This window comes from Garra rufa, chromosome 20 (genome assembly GCF_049309525.1).
Source record: "Garra rufa chromosome 20, GarRuf1.0, whole genome shotgun sequence".
NCBI lineage: Eukaryota > Metazoa > Chordata > Actinopteri > Cypriniformes > Cyprinidae > Garra > Garra rufa.
In genome coordinates this window covers 31426430-31446636 of record NC_133380.1, presented here as the reverse complement: position 1 = coordinate 31446636, position 20207 = coordinate 31426430, and the positions used below count along the sequence as shown (strand labels likewise).

At 38.1% G+C, this 20207-nt stretch overlaps 1 protein-coding gene across 1 annotated transcript; it reads right to left on the bottom strand.

Annotated features, from left to right (window-relative positions):
* Positions 1 to 3753: 3753 nt before the first annotated feature.
* avil (advillin) lies at positions 3754 to 19936 on the bottom strand. The gene is made up of 19 exons (XM_073825796.1): positions 19877 to 19936; positions 18607 to 18681; positions 15498 to 15694; positions 15108 to 15216; positions 14756 to 14866; positions 14462 to 14667; positions 14237 to 14315; positions 13810 to 13908; positions 13074 to 13227; positions 12719 to 12819; positions 12393 to 12530; positions 11230 to 11388; positions 10327 to 10506; positions 10025 to 10173; positions 8782 to 8926; positions 8390 to 8578; positions 8191 to 8259; positions 7992 to 8099; positions 3754 to 4094 (listed from the first exon to the last, which is right to left on the bottom strand). Exons 1-19 carry the CDS (start codon positions 19934 to 19936, stop codon positions 3981 to 3983), a joined length of 2442 nt encoding a protein of 813 aa, XP_073681897.1. The 3' UTR covers positions 3754 to 3980.
* Positions 19937 to 20207: the final 271 nt, after the last annotated feature.

The following is a 20207-nucleotide window of genomic DNA, read 5'->3' as shown; positions in this document are numbered from 1 at the left end:
TGGAAGAGCTGGGTCTAAAGTTTGTGATGTTACTCGAGATGAGGTTGAAGGATTGTGTTTATCTGACGTAGAGACAGTTAGAGGGGGTGAGGAAGATTGGGTTGATGATCTAGAGACGGTTTCTCAGAAAACTAATGATAGCTTTAAAGGTGATGAACAATGGTCTGAGCTTATGGAGGCGACAGAAGATGATAAGGATTTGTATTCTGTTGATGAAATAAATTCCTTTCTTTACGAAACAAAAGGTAATGCAGGTGTGGATGAACAAAACTTTTTTCCTGATCTTGATAAGTTTATATCTTCTGTGATGCGAGCACGGAAAGTGAGCAGCTATAAGGAACTTTCACAACAAAAGCGGTTTTGCTTGAAGAAGCATATCACTGCAATTAGACAATCAGGTAAAACGGCACAAAAGGAAAGGCTAACGAGAGGGAAAACCAAGTGAGCACGATGATTTGTTTCTGTTTTTCCTTTCTATACTGTTTTCTCTTTTCTTTTTACATTCTTATGGAGATCTTAAGAGTAGGATCTCTTAATGTGAATGGGATGAGGGACTTCCTAAGAGTTGTCAACGTGCAGTTCTAACCCTGCTTCCAAAAAAAAAGGAGACTTAACTCTGTTGAAGAACTGGAGGCCTGTAGCACTTCTGTGCTCCGAGTATAAGATTCTCTCCAAATGTTTAGCTAAGAGAATGAACAATGTATTGCAACAAATTATACATAAGGATCAGTCTTATTGCATAAAGGGAAGATCCATTGCAGATAATTTGAATTTGGTGAGAGACCTTTTTTTTTTTTTTTTGAATGATGTTAATGTGGGATTCTTGTCATTGGATCAAGAAAAGGCGTTTGACAGGGTTGATCATGTTTATCTTTTTGAGACGCTTGAAGCTTTTGGGTTTGGAGACTATTTTATTTATTTAATTAGACTGCTCTATTCAGAAGCTACTTGTTTAATCAAAATGGCCGGAGGCCTCAGTTTACCAGTAAGAGTTCAAAGGGGTATCAGACAGGGCTGTCCTCTTTCAGGGCAACTTTATAGTATTGTCATCAAACCTCTGTTATGCAAATTAAGAAGTGAGCTGAAGGGTTTACAAGTTGGAACATTAATGCCCCACAAACTTGTTAAACTTTCTGCTTATGCAGATAATGTTACTGTTTTAATCAGAGGTGCAGGAGACATTAAGCTTTCAGAAGAAAGTCTAGAGTCTTACAGTAAAGCCTCCTCTGCAAAAGTCAACTGGGCAAAGAGTGATGCTGTGTGGGGTGGAAAAGACAGTAATGGTCCCCTACTTCCAGAGGGGCTGAAATGGGGAAGGGCTGGTTTTAAATATTTAGGAGTATTTTTAGGAACTGAGGAGTATATGAAGCAAAATTGGGAGGGCCTAGATGAGAAAGTGTGTGCTCGGTTGTCTAAATGGCTTTGGCTGCTGCCCCAGCTCTCATATAGGGGAGGAGTTCTAGTTTGCAACAACTTGGTCACCTCATTTTCATGGCACAAGATGATGGTACTGGAACCTCCAGAAGGCCTGGTAAAAGACATCCAGCAATGACTGATTAATTTTTTTTGGTCAGGACATTGGCTGAAAAGTCAAGTTCTCTACCTGCCTAAGCAAGAAGGAGGCCAGGGTCAAGAATAAAGGCTTTCAGACTCCAGACAGCTCAAAGATTTCTGTATGGAGAGGATGTGAGTTGGTTTGGGGTTGCTTGCGCCCTATTGAGAAGAGCAGGATATATGGACTTTGATCGTCATTTGTTTTTATTGGACTGAATTTGAGTGGCTTGACACTTTTTTATAAGTCAATGTTGAAGTCGTGGACTATTCTCAGTAAATCCCGGAACCTCCGTGACTCTAACCTTCGGTGGCTAAAGGAAGAGCCCCTAATTTTTAACCAAGCACTTGGGTTGGACATTTTTGCATCACCGTTTTTAACAAATGTTTTTCTTTAAAAAAAAAAAATCACCAAAGTGGGGCACCTAGCCTCAGAGGATGGCTGGGTATCAGCTGAGACACTGGCTTTTAACATTGGCATAAGATCTGTTCGAGTTGCTCAGAGACTTTTAACCATAGTGCAAGAACAACTGCCACCGAGCTATAGTATGTCTTTGTTTGATCCTGGTGATGAGAGAATATCTCCCTTTCCGGAACTGGAGGTCTCTGTAAAAAATGGTGAATGGCAGGAATATGAATGCAACATCTTGTCCTTTACTTGTTCTGAGTCAAGATTCTTCAGTGCTGTTGGAAAGAAGCAGCTTTATGCCTTGTGTGTAAAGGCTCTCAACCGGAATATATTGAAGAGCGTAAAAGAGTCCAAATGGTTGGATTTTTTTGGATTAGGCTTTTCCCCGAAAGGTAGCTGGAGGACCTTGTACAAACCCCCCATTGAGAAAATGTCTGGAGACCTACAGTGGTGGATTGTGCATGGTATAATAGCTACGAACAGATACAGAGCACACATTGACCCTCAGGTAGGGGTGGGTTGCCCTTTTGGTGGAGAGTCTGAAACAGTTTTTCATTTATTTTCTGAGTGTGAAAGACTTAGTCCACTCTTTTGCCTTTTAGAAGAATACTGTCAGAAATTAGGAGAGGTCTTCACCAAAGTGTTTTTTATCTATGGTCCAAAATACAAAGGTTCAAGGAAAGAGACTCATGTTTTAGTAAATTTTGTCTTTGGTCAAGCGAAGTTAGCAATTTGGCTGTCACGAAAGTACAAGATTGCTGGTTTGGGGGTTAATTAAAACACGTTTAAAAATTGAATTTGCTTTTTATAAAATAATGGATATAGAGGTTTTGAAACACATTTGGTGTATAAATAACTGCCTTTGTGAAGTCCATGGTGATGGAGATCTGGATATCTATGTATGATATTTAAGATGGGACTTTCAGTGTTTTTTTGTTTTTTTTTTACCTGAAATTACTACTGATATGTATTGATTTATATTTTTCCAATTTTGAGGTACTTTTTGTACAATATTTCTGGATTGGTGGAGAAAGACAAGAAAAAAAAAAGAAAAAAATTCACTTGATTAATCTTTTATGGTAAATAAAGAGATGTTAAAAGTCAAAGTCTCTCTTTCTCTCTCTCTCTCTGTCTGTCTTGTTTAATCTCTCAATTGTTTCAATTTTTATTTATGTGAGGTGATAGGTGGTGTTTGTACTTTGTGTAAGTACTTATCTATAAAGTTAAACAGTTTCATTGGTACTTTTCCCACATCAAAGTAGCATTTCAGTATACAGTATATTTAATATTCAAAAATGTATTTTAAAACATTTATCTAAAAGAATGTGGTTGGATGATGAATGATGTAACATTGTCAGTCTGACCATTTCTCCTGGAATGGCAGCTTCTCATATTTCTATCATACATTCATGTTCTAAGAAAGTTTGCCTATTATGGAATTCCAAAAATAAGATTCCACATATGCTGAAATAATTTAGTTTGTTTTCTAACTCCTTTAACTCCTCATCCATAGGATTGTTTCATGTGCCTGTGTCTTTCAGATTGTTTTTTTTTTTTTAATCAGTTTTTTACATCATTGACTTAAAAAGTGAGTGTTTAGGGTGTCAATGCTCAAAGTAGCTTATTCTTCATGGCCACTCAAACCACCATATTTAAACGAACTATACATGAGAAAAGAAAAGAAAAAAATGAAATACATTTAGCCTCTATTATGTATTCTAAAGCACTTTATACTTGATGTTACTGTTAATGTTACTTGAAGGAAAAACAGGACTAGGAAGATTCAAACTAAGTTATTTTAAATATACATATTTTATTTTGCTTTCACCAAAAACAACGTAAGTCCCATAATTAAACCACAATATGCTTACTGTGTCTGGAACATATTAACACAATTAGTGATATCAGTTATGACAAAAGATTTAAACGAATATTTCTCTTTAAAATTGAAGTAGGAAATCTAAATGTGTCTATGTTCCCTCTTTCCACTACCAGCACTAACGAAACATATATATGACTTTCAAAACAATCCCTTTTCCTTCTTCATAGTCTTCTGTTTCCATTGAGGCAAACTGTCAAACTCTTCTCTGGAGACTCCTAATATGGCCTGGAAATCTTGGTCAGAGAGATATCTCTACACCAGAAAAAGAAGACAGAAAAATGTATGATGTAAATGTATGAACATGATATAAGAAGAATCACAGAGAACTGTGAACTTGAATGAGGTTATTAGAATTAAAATGCCATATGCAGCAACACACATTGCTTTGAACAAAGCAACACCACACTTTTATTCAAATGTATTAAAATATTTTAGGCAAATTTCTCATAACTCCCTTTCTCTGTTGCGCTCTATTTGGTTGACAGGCATGTGTACTCTATGAAGTATAACAAGCAATTTGCTTAGTGTTAGGACAATCTGTTTTGTAAAATAGAAATACTTACATGACTCGATATTTATGAATTTATGTATAACATTTACAGATAAAAAAACACCCTTACATCAGCACATGCACAGGTAGTGTGTTATTTATTTATTTATTTTTATTTTTATTTTTTTCATGGCTTTCTTTCTTCAGTCCTCTTTTTTGAGGAAAACATTTCAGGAATTTTCTCCATATAGTGGACTTCTATGGTGCCTGTGAGTCTGAACTTCCAAAATGCAGTTTCAATGTTCCTAGCCATTGAAGAAGGGTCTTTTCTATCTAACAATCGGTTATTTTCTAAATAATGTACAATGTATACACTTTTTAACCACAAATGCTCATCTTGTCTAGCTCTGTGATGCCCATACGTTGATAAAAGTTAGGGTATGTCGAAAATCTCCCATCTCATTTTCTCCTCCAATTCCTCCAAAATCATCCTACATTGCAGTTTTACCTTTTTTCTTAATAGCGTTTGACTTTCTTTGTATGTTCACTTTGTAAATATTGGGTCGGTACTTCTGCGACGATATTGGATGATATTGAAGTTGGAGGAGAAAATAAGAGTTTTTCGACATACCCTAACTGTATTGAACCAGCGAGCACAGAGAATGCATGCGCATTGCAGAGCCAGACAAGACCAGCGTTTGAGGTTAAAAAGTATATTCATTGTAATTTTTTTTTTTTTAGAAAATAACCAATAGTTTCCTCGGCTGGGATCGTTTAGAGCCCTTTGAAGCTGCATTTAACTGTATTTTGGAAGTTTAAACTCATGGGAACCATAGAAGTCCGCTATATGGAGAAAATTCCTGAGATGTTTCCTCAAAAACATGATTTCTTTATGACTAAAGAAAGAAAGACATAAACATCTTGGATGACAAGGGGGTAAGTAAATTATCTGTAAATTTTTGTTCTGGAAGTGAACTAATCCTTTAAGTTCACTTGTCTGTGCACAGTGCAACATCTACATTTGTATCCATAGATGCTTTTATCTCAGCTATACATTTATGCAATTCATATAGTTGCTAGAAATGGAGCCCATGACCTTGGCATTTCCATGACAGACCAGAAACTAATGACAGGTTTGGCAAACATGGGAGAAGACAACAGAGACAGGAACTGCAACTAGCAACTCACAGATACTAAGCAATCAACACGCAGATGGAGCAATAACACAACAAAAACCAACCAGAGCAAACAAGACACGCACATAAACTGGTTAAATTGGTTAAGAAGGTGTGTCCTAAAATAATTAATGTCAGACTTTGTGCAAATCTGACAAACTGACTAGGAAAATGTTCCAAGAAAAAAAAAGGGAACAAAAATCTGACTGAACGTCCTGATTTCCATGTGCACAAGTTTTGTTTACACTAATCCTTACAATATAGCAGGATCATTTAGGTCAATTAACAACATGAGCCACACCTGGCTGGTAATTTGACTAAAAGATGTCAAGAAGGTCTATATAGAGGGTTTTCATGTTACGTCATCAATCCGGACATCGGTCATTGTGGCGGCCATTGTCGGGTCATCAGTCTGCGACAAAGGAGGGGATCTCACGGATATTTACCACCTATTAGGGCTCGAAGATAAGGACCGCCCTATGCATTCATGTTCCAAAATGTAATTTGTGTGGAAATATTACATTATTATTGTATTTAGATTGTAATAGGCCGTTAACAGAGGCCAGAAACACTGAAGACAGACATAAAGAGGAAAAAATACTGTAGCAGGCAGATCAAAAATTAAAATATTGGAAGAAACTCCTAAATAATGAATTGGCGGAAGAAGTTTATATAAATGTATCTCTGCAGGGAACTGTCTGTTTTCAGAAAAGTTGACATTTTCTTTTCATCTAGCATCTGTATAATGCATTATTAAGCAGTGTTAAACGCTCTGTATTAACTTTAGTTTGTCAAAATATATGCCCTTTCTTGCCCTTTCTGCTTAATCATATAGAATCCTTCTCTATATGATTAAGCAGATTCCACACATTTTTTCCCTTTGATTTAGACATCAACAATTAGTAGAACAACTTCTTCAGTAATACATTGCAATGTGCAAAGCAGTGTTTTGCATTTATTTTTGAGTAAGTGTTTTCTTTTGTGATTTTTCTTCCTTTTATGGACATTATTTCCCTAAGACTTTGGTGCCTTGAGCAGGAAGAAGGCTCACACGAGTTCCTGAATCCCGCCCATCTGACGACCTTCCTGGACTACTGCCCTTTGAACATTTCTACTCTCTGGATTGGACACTGCCACATGAAAGCAGCTGTCTGGGCAGGCTCCTTGAAGGAGCTTTGCCTTGTTTGTAGAGTGGGTGCTGAGTGCTTTTGGATCAGCCTTCACCGCCGGCCTCGCGGATGACGACGTTAACCCCACTGCTACCAAGTTCCCAGCCAGTCACCACCCCACTGCGAGGAGCGACAGCCTGAGCCCACTTCAGAAAAAGAGAACGCCTCAGCCATGACGTCAAAGCCATTTCCAGGAGAAGCAACCACGCCTAATGCCAACAGCGAGCCAGGGGGGACACCATCCATGCATGCCATCTTTATCATCTATCGTTGAGGAAGTACTCGTGGAATTCGAGGGTATGGATGCAAGCCCCGGCCAACATCCTGCCACTGAGATAGAATGTTTGCTGGACATGGGGAGGGAGGTTGAGAGTTTGCTTCCCCTGAGCCCATCTGATTCTATTCACATGTCTGACTAGCTGGTCCCAACCAGCCTCCCTCTCCTGTCTCCTCTCCTCTCCATCTTCCTTAAGAGACTTTTTATTTTTGTTTGGATTTTGTGTATTTCTTCAGTCTCTTCAGCCCTCAGTCACTTGTGCTGTCTAGTCATCTCTGTTCTCCGTCAGTCCCTCTGTTTCACCTCCTCTCAGTGGTAAGGCTCCATCTCGGCCCTGCTGGGAGTCTACGTCTTCTGGACCTGAGGAGCCTGTGGAACCATTGCGGCTGCCTAGATCCTCGGCATCGCTCCACCTCTATCATCATCGCCTCTGGTTGTCCCATGATGGCGTGTGTTCTCATCACGTCTTGGCTACTCCTTCCAGTGATGCCGCCATGGAGCATAGTCCTGGCTGTGGCTTCCATCCGCCCTCTCCTGCTCAAGGCTCCTTCCTAGTCATCTTCTTCACCTACATCTCCCTGGGTTTTGTTTGTCATCCTCCTCTGGGTTGTCCATCCTCCTATAAAGCCTCCTCCTGCATTCCTCTGCCTGTTTGCGCTATTCCTTCACCACAACCTTGTCCTTCTGTCTGTCGGCACAAGGTTACACTTTCTGGGAGAAGGCATACTGTCATAGTCTCAGTTTAGGCTTTGTTTTCAGTCTGCATCATTTCCACTGTCAGTGTGTGGATATGTTTACCCTATCTGCCTTGCTTTATGTGTACCTGTGGATATTATTAAATCAATTTGAACCTTTATCTTCACCATCATGCATACCTACTACCAAGTTGTAAAAGACAGCAGGATTAAGAGCAAAAGCAGCCCTTTTCCCCACTTACAACAGCACCACCTTGTGTTTCTTGAATGATTGTTGGAGCTCATGTAAACTAAAATTCTGAAATAAAGGACTTTATATGAAATAAAATAAAGTTTTACGCACCTCTTTGTGTGTGGGGTCCACATTATCAGGCAGTTCTCCAGTGAGTTTGTTAATCAGCATTTCTGGTGGATATTGTGAGATGGTTTTACTCTCTACACCAGTGGATTCCTGTCATGAGAAATTTACACAGTTTTTTTACGCAAATCAGGCAAATATTGACTAAAATGTCTGTTGTATACAAGAGTACATAAAATCATACAGAATCGACTGTAGTGGGCAATGTAATCTCTCCTAACTCCTCCTTCAGCTGCTCGTAGGTTTTGCCAGCCTAGTACAAAGATAAAAGCCTTGTGTGAGTTATAGCAAAACAAGTTTTGTTCACCTGCAGAGAATGACTCCTTAACTAGTAGACCTATAAATCTTTATCAGCATGTTAATACAATAAAAATCAAACCTACACTCCATTTAGTCGGGTCCCAGGCCATGAACCACCCAGTGAAGGTAGGAGGCTCAAAGCCCTGCTTCACCATTATTATAGGTGTGTCAGGGTCCCGGGATCCAGGATGAGTCCGCAGGTATTCCTGGCAAGTTGTCACAGATTCCTTACGCTCCACATCATTGGCTTCATTTCCTATCCAAAGAAACACCTAGAAGAACCGAAGGCTGTGTTTAGGACTTTAGTGTCTAATGATATCTAGGGTTAACTCTTACATTGTTATGACAGCTGCAGTTGTTATAATTGAGATGTTGGGATACTGGTGGTACTCTTTTAGAGACATCGCCCTTCGCCATCAAACGTTATATTTAATTATAGAGGAACAGATTTTTAGTTCAAACTGTGTTTATCTACCTGATCCCATGTGTCCAAAAGCATGACGTCATCCTCTCTTAGATCATCCTGTGAGAACTGTGTTACCTCAGTGGCAATAAACTTGCCGGTCTTATTGGAGCATTCAAAAAGACGCGGTTGATGATCTAGAGTAACCTGCTGTAATCTTTAAGAAAACATAACATCAACAGCCAATAAATAATAAAGAACTTTTTTTCCCACATTCTCAGAAAAAAAGGCTACAAAAGCTATACCTTAACATATTTAAACCTAAAGGGTTCTTATTTTTCCCATAAAAGTGGTCATCAGATGCAAAGTTCACTTTTACATGTTGTTTAAACATAAATGTGTGTTGGCAGTGTGTGTACACAAATACCCTATAATGATAAAAATCCACCCAGTGGTCTTTATTTAATCCGTAAAAATAATTTTCCCTTTTTCAAATCAAGCCATTCTCAGCATCTTGTCTGTGTGACATCACATCGACAAAGACCGCTCACACGATAGACTGATTGACACAGCCTTAGACCTGCCTTGAATGAGCTGTAACAGTCCGATCGCCATTGTTTCTATGCCGGAACAGGGACATAGACAAGAATGGCTCCTAAGCGATTGAGGTGTTCTGTTGTTGGATGTAATAATGAACATAGTGGTCGTCATTTACTTCCGACATCTGAGCCACTGAAGATACAGTGGATGACTTTTGTTTGTGAAGGGAATGCACCTCCCGATGTACATAAATACATCTATGTTAGCACGAATCATTCGTGATCCAGCTTCACGTACAGCAGAAGTGAGTATAAGGGTTTTATGAATCCTAATAACGTGCTAGTTAGCAAGCTTTGTCGCTAAAAGCGGCTAAATGCGGCTAAAGTAAACAGGCTTGTCACTCCACAGAGAGATGAGAGAGGCGGGGCAAGCAGAGCTCATTAGCATTTAAAGCAACATCCACCAGAAAGGCTTGATTTTTGCAGACCTGATTTTGACAAGGTAAAAAGGGTGTTTTTTACACTACCATTGATAAATTTTAACCAAAGCATTTTATAGACTTTCCATTAAGACCCTAAATAAATCATATCAACTTGTGGAAAATGGGCATCCGATGACCCCTTTACAAGTACATATAAGTCTATAACATGTACATATTATTACCTATATGGCACATTTTAGGGCCTTTTGTAAGGGTACTTGTCCAGTGACAGCTTTTCTACATTGCTTGGAATCATTTACAATAAATAATTGAGGTGTTCTTTGTTCGGTGTACCTTCTATCATTTGCATATGGTCCTTTTCCACCTAAGATTTCCCAAAACTCATTTGGCTCCTGTCCCTCAGCCATAATCTCCTCTGGTGAGCCCCGACCAATGAAGGAAGCTACTTCTTTTGCCATGGCCCGTTCATCACCGCTGGACCCCTGAGAGGATAAGTAGAGTGAGTGTATAGATAAAGCTTAGGACACCTTCCCAATAATGTCCATTATGTGGAGAGTAGTGATGAACTTGACAACTGCTGAGTATTTTTTCCAATAAAATACCATCAGTGTCATGATAATAGAAAGACTGCGTACTTTGCCATACCACAGGTAGATTCCATTCTGGCTTTTCAAGAGGAAGACATCATTGGAGTTGAGAGAGGCCACCAATGCTGGCACCTCTATTGCTTTTGAATTGGTTGGGTGAGAGCCACAGATCTGAAACAGGCGAACAGGCGGCTCTGGCTCCACGGCGCTTTTTCTGGACGTCCCTCCCTAGAATTAAAACAAATTAACATTTAAGTATTAAGAAAACAACAGAAATTTAACATAGCTGGAAATTATGCACATTCGTCATATTTTCAAAGTTTTTCACATAAAGTAATAGGTTATTGTATGAGGTGAAAAAATGTTTTGATCTTAATGATAAATAGTTGAGGTTGTTGCGTTAAAAGAAATGTAGACTTATTAGGCTACATTGTGAATGCAAACATTTTCATAATTTTGTGATTATGACTTTTTATTTATTTTGGTTATTACTATTAAATATGACTTTTACCTCAATAAACTCTTAATTTGCTGGTTATTAATAGTTAGAAAGGTAGTTGTTAGGTTTAGGTATGTGGTGGACTAAAGAATATACAATATGGTTATGCTGAATAAAGCATAAATTTTTCCTTTATAAGTACATCCAGTATGCTGGTAATATGCATGCTAGTTAATAGTGAGAATTGGTCCCTAAACTAAAGTGTTACCTTTATTTTATTACTATTTTTATTACTATTATTGCTGGTTTTAAAGAGCAATGTTTGATTGTTTGTATAATTGATTGATTTACAGATTTGTGAGATTTTAGTGTGTTTAGTGTGCAGTGAAAACTGAAAGGAAAAAGGTAGTAGTTGTACCTTCTGCCATCTACCATTTAGCCCAATTAATGATTGAATTATGACTATCCTAATGTCTTTTACAAATCTCTAGTTAAAGCAAGTAATGTGCTACCTCGAAGATAACCATTTTGCCCTTGAAGATGGCCATGAAGTGCCGTGGTTCCTTTCCCATGGTGACTATCACTTGAACAGGCTGACCTCCATACTGCTGGTCCAGAGTCACAGCCTGATACGCACAGGCAGTCACTTCATCCTGAGATGCATGACGTCCCTTTTAGCAAAACAGATATCATTGCTTTCATTATTACATGCAACATGTCATTCAAAGCTCCCCTTCACTGAGAAGATCAGCCACACTCTTAAAAATAAAGGTTCTTCATGATGCCATAGAAAAATGTTTTTTGTCTAAATTGTTCCATAAAGATCCTTAAACATCTGAAGAACCTTTCACAAATGGTTATTCTGTTTCACAAAGAAGGTTCTTCAGATTATAAAAAGGTAAGAAAGAGAAGGTTCTTGAAAGAACCTTTGACTGAATGGTTCTTTGTGGAACCAAAAATAGTTCTTCTATGGCATCGCTGTGAAGAACATTTTAAAGCACCTTTATTTTTAAGAGTGTATATCAAGTATTAAAGCTTACTAAGATCAGTACTGTATAGACAAATTCAACAGTACATGTGTTAAAACAATTAAAAAAAAAACACTTTTACTGTAATAAGTAAGGAAATTACAAATGCTCTATAATCTTCTGGCAAAAGTAAAAATACTCTGTACATTCATAAAAATACAGGTGCTTCACAATGCCATAGAAGAACCTTTTTTTGTCTAAATGGTTCCATAAAGAACTTTTAACATCTGAAGAACCTTTCTGTTTCACAAAGGTTCTTTGTGAAGAAAGAAGGTTCTTTAGATTATAAAAAGGTAAGAATCAGATGGTTCTTTCAAGAACCTTGACTGAATGGTTCTTCTATGGCATCGCTGTGAAGAACCTTTTAAAGCACCTTTATTTTTAAGAGTGTAGATGTTTGTTTAAATGGTCATGAAGCACTAAAAGCTAATTTTGTTACCAGATATAAGTTTGTGGTTCAAAATCATTATTGCAAATGTTTTGTACTATTTCTGTTATCCGGGTTTAAAATGAAATTGTGTTAACATTATAGGATGTGACGTTACATTCTTTCATGAACCTATTTTGGGGTTAAAATGATTAACAATCAGTATTGTCATTAAGATAAATCTCTGCATCTCTTATACAAAGGAAATATATCACTTCACCTTCCACAAGTAGAGAATGTAGCTTTTCCTGCCATTAACATCATAGCTGTACAGAATTAGATAGCAATCGCCTCCATAGAAGAACCCATGCATTTCAGGATCCACCTCGACCATTTCCAAATTCTCTATGCGCCACACCTGCGGACAGACAGGTCTTTAGACATCGAATGATTCTTTTACTATTTTACATTTTCTGGCAATTATCTCTATGTCTGTATTATGTTCTGATTCATAGATATGTGTAATCCTTCTATTTGCTGTTTCTCACATCTCCACCTATAGTGTTATTTCTTCAGGTTCTCTTTAATAACTCATCTCCTCCTTACCTGCTTTTGTCCACTGCCATCATCCACCAAGCGCTCCTGTGCAGCAATATCAGGCATCACATGCATCCTAGTGGCATCAAATTTCTCTTGAGTGACATCAGCTAAATAATGAAAGGACAGAGCAAAGTTTATGGACCAGCATCATGCTTATTTGGCTCATAATTACAGCCATCTAAAATCAGCATCACAATTCAATTTAATCAAAGACATGCCTCACATTAGTCTCCAAATATAACAATTTGACATCTCACACTTTACTAAAAAAAAAAAACGGCAAAATAACGGCATATGTCTCAAAGTAAATGTGCAAGTATACACATGATGTCTGCTAAACAGACAGTCAGACAACACATACCAACTCTCCCTACAGTGTGTGTCCGGCCTAGACCTGCTGTCTGCTCTTTGACAGTCCAGTTCGTGAACAGTTGTTTAAAGAGAGCTGATTCCCCTCCATCACTGATAGCCTCCACTTTAGTAGTGAGTGGGTAACCCTTCAGTTTAATGAACTCCTGTAGAATTAATCTCATTAGTCATTTGTAAGTAAATCAGACCTTAATCTAAGTCTTATCATGATGATAGGTAATGAAGACATCACAATAATCCACATAATTTGTGGATTGGGAAGCCAGAAGCTGTGTGTTTGTAAGAAACAAATCCATCATTAAGACGTTTTCAACTTCAAAACCGATGCCTCCAGCTAAAATCCAAAACCATATTCCATAATAACACTTCCTCTAGTAAAAAAGTTATTCAAAATCCACCCACATATTTGTGTAGAACTGTTTTGGACTGTTTCAACTTGTAAATAATGCTTCTCTCCTGATTCGGACCCAATGACCTTTCCACTGGTGGGAGCGCTATTATGGAACGATTATGGATTATCATATTTTAGCCGTAGCAATGGTTTAAAAAGTCTTGATTTGTTCCTTACAAACACCATTAGTGGGTAAAGATCAAGTTTGTTGGTTTAATCCCTGTAAGGTTGTTTAAACTGTCAATATTAAGGTATATGTGATAGAAATAAAGGGAAATCACTCTCCTCCAGTAGAAGCTGTTACGCGAGAAATGGAAATGATAAAACAGGAACTCACCAGAGCCCTGGTCATTGCTGCTTGTCTCTCTGCTTTGTTGGCTGTCTTTCCCTTCCACACAAATATTGACATTCCCCCCTGGTCCAAAATGTAGCAGTCCTTGAAATAAATGAATGAATGAATGTGAAGGATGCTTAAAATACTACTGATTTTTTTTTTCATTAACTGAAATACTACTATATTTTGAATAATTTATTTGTAGTATATTTATATACACATCATAAATTATATTAAACCATGCTGCAAATGTAGCAATCATGGTCAGAAATGTTGCAAATTAGTGCATTCCTTTTTTATTTTTGTTAAATAAATACTTGGTCAGATTATATTTTATATTTTGATCTAATGAGAGTAAACAATGTAAGAAGAGATTAACTATGCATTTTACACAATTTACCACTACAGCTGCAATAGTTTGTGTACTTACATCGTGATTCAGCATGTCCTGTGTTAGTGGACTGGTTCCAATCTCTGTGATGTTCATAGTTCCATTAGTGTCTGACACACTGCAAAGTTCAAGGTTTGTTAGATTATGTTTGGACTGGTAGACATTCTAACTAGGTGAACATTAGGTGAGCTGATTTATCAATCAAATGACATTTTAGATAATACAAACAGCTAACATGTAAGACACAGAGCTGATAGCACTTACTGATAGAGGGTGAGCTTTTGCATTTGCTCTCGGTCAGTAATTTCATCAGGCGTCCCACTAGGCAGCTTAGAGGGCCGTTCACCCAAAATGCTCACCATCACATCCATTACCAAAGGGGACTTTGCCTCTGCATCCCCTTCAATCACCCCAATTTCGGCCCGACCCCCTCTTTCACGATCCCTGATGTCTTTGGCCAGCATCATGCCCTTACAGTCAACAATGAACAGCATGATGTTAGGATTTAAAAGAACTCAAAACTTTAAGATTGCTCATATAGTTCATTTTATAGCCAACCTTCAGACGTTCTTGTTTGTTGCTTTCAGGGCCATTCCACTGGATAATGGTCTTGCCAAGATCCAAAAGAAAGACACTCCCAGTGTCAAAGCTGTTCCAGCTCATTTCCACCTGCAAATTAGCCGGTGTTTTTAATCATTTATAGCTTGAGAATTATAGCCTCAATAATTTCAACCTGATGGAGATCCACAATTTTAATATTTTAACTGACACATCATGTTTTTTTTTTTTTTTTTTTTTTTTTTTTTTTTCCAAAGAATAATAAAAGTTTCACAGGTTTGGAACTACATGAGTAAATGACAGATTTTCAGTTTTTGGTGAACTGTCCTTTTAAGACAAACAGTTGGCTCACCTCTGTGCCAGTCACTTTCCTTTTTCCTTTTACATGCAGCAGTCTTTGAATGTTATAAGTGTTTGTCTCCACATGGTTCATTCCTGTTGACACCCCTCCTGATTTATAACTAAGGACATATAAAAACATAAATTTGTTGCTTTCTTATTTTGTCAAGTCAACCCATTATGATTTATGGTTATGATGAGCGTAGTGTTTGTTGTTTTGCTATTTTAGACAGTAGCTGTCTAGCTTGCACACCTTTTGTTTTATTTATTTTTATTAACTATTTTGCTAATTAGAGCTGATCATTTTTGTTGAAAAAAAGCAATACTTTAAAAATAACCAAAGAAACAACCGTATATGACCAAAAGCCTGGTGAGATGTGGACTGCACTTTTCAAATACTTACATTATGCCCTGTTTGAAATATCCACAGAAGATGCTGGACTCATGGTGCTGCACCTCTCTATACTGAATAGGTGCAGAGCCCAGGAACTCATCCAGCTGGATGGCATAGACAGCAGCAGCTCCTTGTTCATCCAGTGTAGACATGGAACCTATCCAGTAATGAATGTCATAGTATGCAGATTTGCCACCTTTGCGTGTCTGCATATAGAGGATGGAAAAAGGATGCAAAACTTGAGGATGCAACTGATTTTAATTGATTATATGACATCCAATATTTGTTTAACAGGAAACTGCCATGTTAGCCTGAAGGGATGAGGTGAGAACAATGGACTTTTTATTAGAGTTCAAAAATAACACAAAAGACAGGACTGGAGCTCACACAGCACAGCAAGGTATGGCAAGACAGGACATGGCAACACCTAACATAGGAACATCCACAACCAACTGGCACAAAACATAGAACACAGGGTAGGAAATTAGGAAGGTAACGAAGGAGAGCAGAGAGAGTGCAAAAAAAAAAAAACAGACCCTGCAAACATGTCCTTGCGGGGCTCCTGCTAGCTTTTTGTGGGCACAGTGGGCTAGGGCCAGCCCACCCCAAACCTAAATAGGCCCTATGCGGGCTTGCCCAGGCGAGGCCCACAGTTTTGGGCTCACCGCAGGCTCTCTGTGAGCAGGCCACACTAGTGGACTGACCACATTAATCCCATGATGGCCCAATGTAGGCCAGCCTGTTTGGACCCAAAGCAAAATTTGTATCATTTGGACCTATGCAGGTTTTGCAAACAACAGAGGTGTGTGTGGCCCAGACACACAGAAAGTCAATGCCATAAGAGAGAGGTCGCCTTCCTCATGAGTGATCCTTATGCACAGTGATGTTGATGTTGAGTCCCTCAGCTGCCATCAGAACCTTCACAGTAGACTCTCCTCGACAGAGAACAAGGAGTCAGCTTTAACACTCCATTATCTGACAATCGGAGGGTCGATGTCAGGTCAGGGTGAAGGGTGAAGATACAGAAACAAAAGGCAGCACCAAGTACCCCAAGGAGGGAAAACATCAAAACATCAACAGTGGGCGGGAGATCCTATTTGGTGCCCAAACTCTGGAACAATCTATCTAACATTGTTCAGGATTTAGTTTAAGTCAGTTTAAATCTAGATTAATGACCTAGCTCTTTAACCTGGCTTACACATAACACACTAACACATTTCTATTACTCAGATCCATTAAAGGATTGGTAGGCTGCATTAATTAGGTCAACCGGAACCCAGATCCAGTCTATATCCAGATCAGATGGTCACTGCAGTCACCGAGTTTTAGTCTGTATCCAGTCCAGATTGTGGATCAGCACCTAGAGATGACCTCTACAGCCCTGAATGTCAGTGGAGACCATGTCAACTAGATTGAGCCCCAGAGACAGATCCCCAGCGAAGACCTCATCACCTACATAGCCATCAGCACATGGGAACCAGATGAGTCCTCTGCACAATCTGATTTTACTGCAGCCTGAGCCAGAGGAGAACTGAGCCTGGTTTCTTCCAAGTTTTCTCCAATTCTGTCACCTATGGATTTTGGTTCCTTGCCATTGTCACCACTGGCTTGCTTAGCTGGGGAAACTTAATTTCCAGCAATATCGTCGACTTGATTGCACAGATACTATTTGTACTAAAGTGATGGCATCACTGAATCAATGATAAACTGACTTAAACAGAAAATTGAGCATTTACTATTGTCATTTTGCATTAGTAACACACTTTTTTTATTTTATTTTAATACTGTAAAGCTGCTTTGACACAACCTGTATTGGTAAAAGCACTATGTAAATAAAGGTGACTTGAGTTGACCTAGTCCAAGCACGCAGTGACAGAACTGGAGCTCACACAACACAGGACAATACACAGCAACACCTAACAGGGAATAGTCTGAAAAGAACTGGCACAGGACAGAGAACACAGGGAGATTAAATAAGGAATGATATTAGGAGGGTAATGAGGGAAAGCAGTTGGGGTAAATGAACCAATAAACAGAAACAAGAAAACTGAAGAAGGTTGATAGTTAAGACAGTAGATAGCAGGACACATGACACATAGAAACAAACACAGCAAAAGCCATGCATTCACACAAAACCTAATGCATAAGAATGAAATGATGCAGCCAATGAAAAGCCCTGTGTGTTTTATTAAACACAACAAGACAAGAATGCTTAAAGAACACAGTAAAAGAATGAACACTCAACCTATGCGCTCACAACAAATGAGTCTGAACCCTCAGTTTCTGAACTGAAACTGGCTGGCCACAAACTAGACAATTTTCAAATCCTAACTGATTTTAATATCATTGGAGACCATGGATATGAAGACAGTTTCAAATGATTTTTAGCCAATTATTCGTCCAGACTGCGAGACCACACACTTGTTGATTGTAGGAACAATTTCACAGTGACACGTGATCTCACAAAGACTCACAAGATTAAACATGACTAGAGAAGAAAAACACATGGGGCACAATCAACTGCTGGCTCTCCTGGCGTTTGTTCTGTTTCACAGTGAAAATCAAAGTATAAAAAAGAATATGGGTCATGTTTTTTCCCAGTACTCTGCTTGCATGCCATTTTTGAGGTTTTGCCTGGTTTCAGCTATTGAAGCATGTAATATTCAGTAGGTGGCGCTTGCTCGCTTTTATTGACTATCACGGGTATCATGTCAGAGGCAACCTGATCAAGAGTTTGATATTCACAATTTGAGTTCAGGAATGCACCATCACACAATAGAATTTTTTTTTTGTGACAAGCCTCAAAATGGGCACACAGATCATTCGGGGATGCAAATTGGGCATATAATTGGCCTTAAAATCTTCTGGTGTGTGGCCAGCCTAAACTAGACATGAGTGTTGGAATCTAAACACCATGCTCCACACATATGACATGACACTCAAAATCCCACATGCACAAAGACAAGACGATATGCCAGTGTCAGAAATCTGTCACCAAACTAAGAATAAACTCAACAGATGTGACAGATCACTGACAGTAACAACATGTAATTTGGTTTTATTCATTGAATGTTTTCACAACACAATTTGAGGTTTCAGAAAGATTCTATTCACTTACTGAGAGCAATAAATAGCAGTCACTTTCATAAAACTGTCCATGAAGTTTTTCCGGGACCAAAACCAGGTCCATTTTCTGGAAAAAAAAAAAAAAAAAAGAAAGAAAGAGAGAAAAAAATTATCTTTTGATAATATATATTTGATATATATTTATTCTCAGAAATATAGTATAAAATATATATAAATATAGTCTTCTTTGATTATGTCATCGAATGTGTCACTCCAGTCCAAGTCATGCAAACACAAGTGATGGAGCGTGAGGCAGGTCCATCGCTGACACATTGCTGTCACATTGCTGTCACATTTCATATCTAGGTCTGTTATTTAATTTTATTATAAATTAACGTGATATCTTGGACACAAGTCATCACCTTAGAATTATAAGGTTCTACCTGACATTTTTGTCAAAATTAAGTTATTCACATATTCTCATTCTGTGACAATTTATGACTACATTTTTTGATATTGCTTTTGTAAGCTATGTACTGTACATTTGGGGCCTTTTTTTAGAAAACAAAAATGGTTCTTTCTACAGAAGTGTATGGAATGCAAAAACTTTGAAGCTCAATATCTCGAAAGTGCTCAGAATGCAGATAGAACCTTATAATTCTAAGGTGACAAAGTATGTAATTTTGCTATTTTTTTATGTTATTAATTACAATTTCTCACTTTTTTTGATTGACAACCCTAATTACATTATAAAAGCATAATTAAAATATCAAGCCAATCTTAAAATCAAGCAAAAAGTAAAACAAAAGGGTCATTGTAATTTTTAAACATCTGCACACTAACATTTGCATGTTTTGCATACTGTATATCCAGTTGTTAATGCAATAGCTGGCTTATATTATTGTATATCAAATATAATGTAAAAATGTCTAAAATACTTAGAATGCTTCTGGAGGGCCAGTGGCCTGTACAGTTCAGCTCCAACCCTAATTAAACACACCTTAACCAGCTAATCATTGTCTTACTAGGCATACTAGAACCTTCTAGGCAGGTGTGTTGAGTAAAGCTAAACTCAGGGCAGTGGCCATTCAAGACCAAGTTTGAACACCCCTGAATTAGATCAATAGTTGTTCCTGTTCCTTTGATCTGTGAACAAAGGTAAAATGGAACAGCAGCTCTTTAGCTCTTCAAACATGCACTTCTTGCATTTCATGTTTTGTAGTAAGCAAAATCAATCATATGTTTCTTCAACAGATTTTATCATTTGGTTCCACCATCAACTACTTCTTTCACCAGCTATTGCTATTAGAATCAAACCCTACCTCGATTCTCCAAATAAGTATCCCTGGGGAGTGTGTGATGGCTCTGAATGTGTTTTGCATGATTCAGCCGTGCGCACCAGACTAAAAACCAACAGAAAAATTAGTACACTGGGTTATTAACTTTAATTCTGCATCATCACATGTTCCATTCTTGCCAGTATTCTATAAACTTACTTTTTATTGTTAAGTAGTTTTAATAAAAGGTACTGTTAAAGCAGCTTTAATTGAAACAAGACATTACCTTGAAGTCCAACCAGTTATTTTAAAGAGCTTTAGAGATGATTCTCCTCAGATGGATAAAGGCTGGTGTGTAAATCCAGTCAGAGACAGG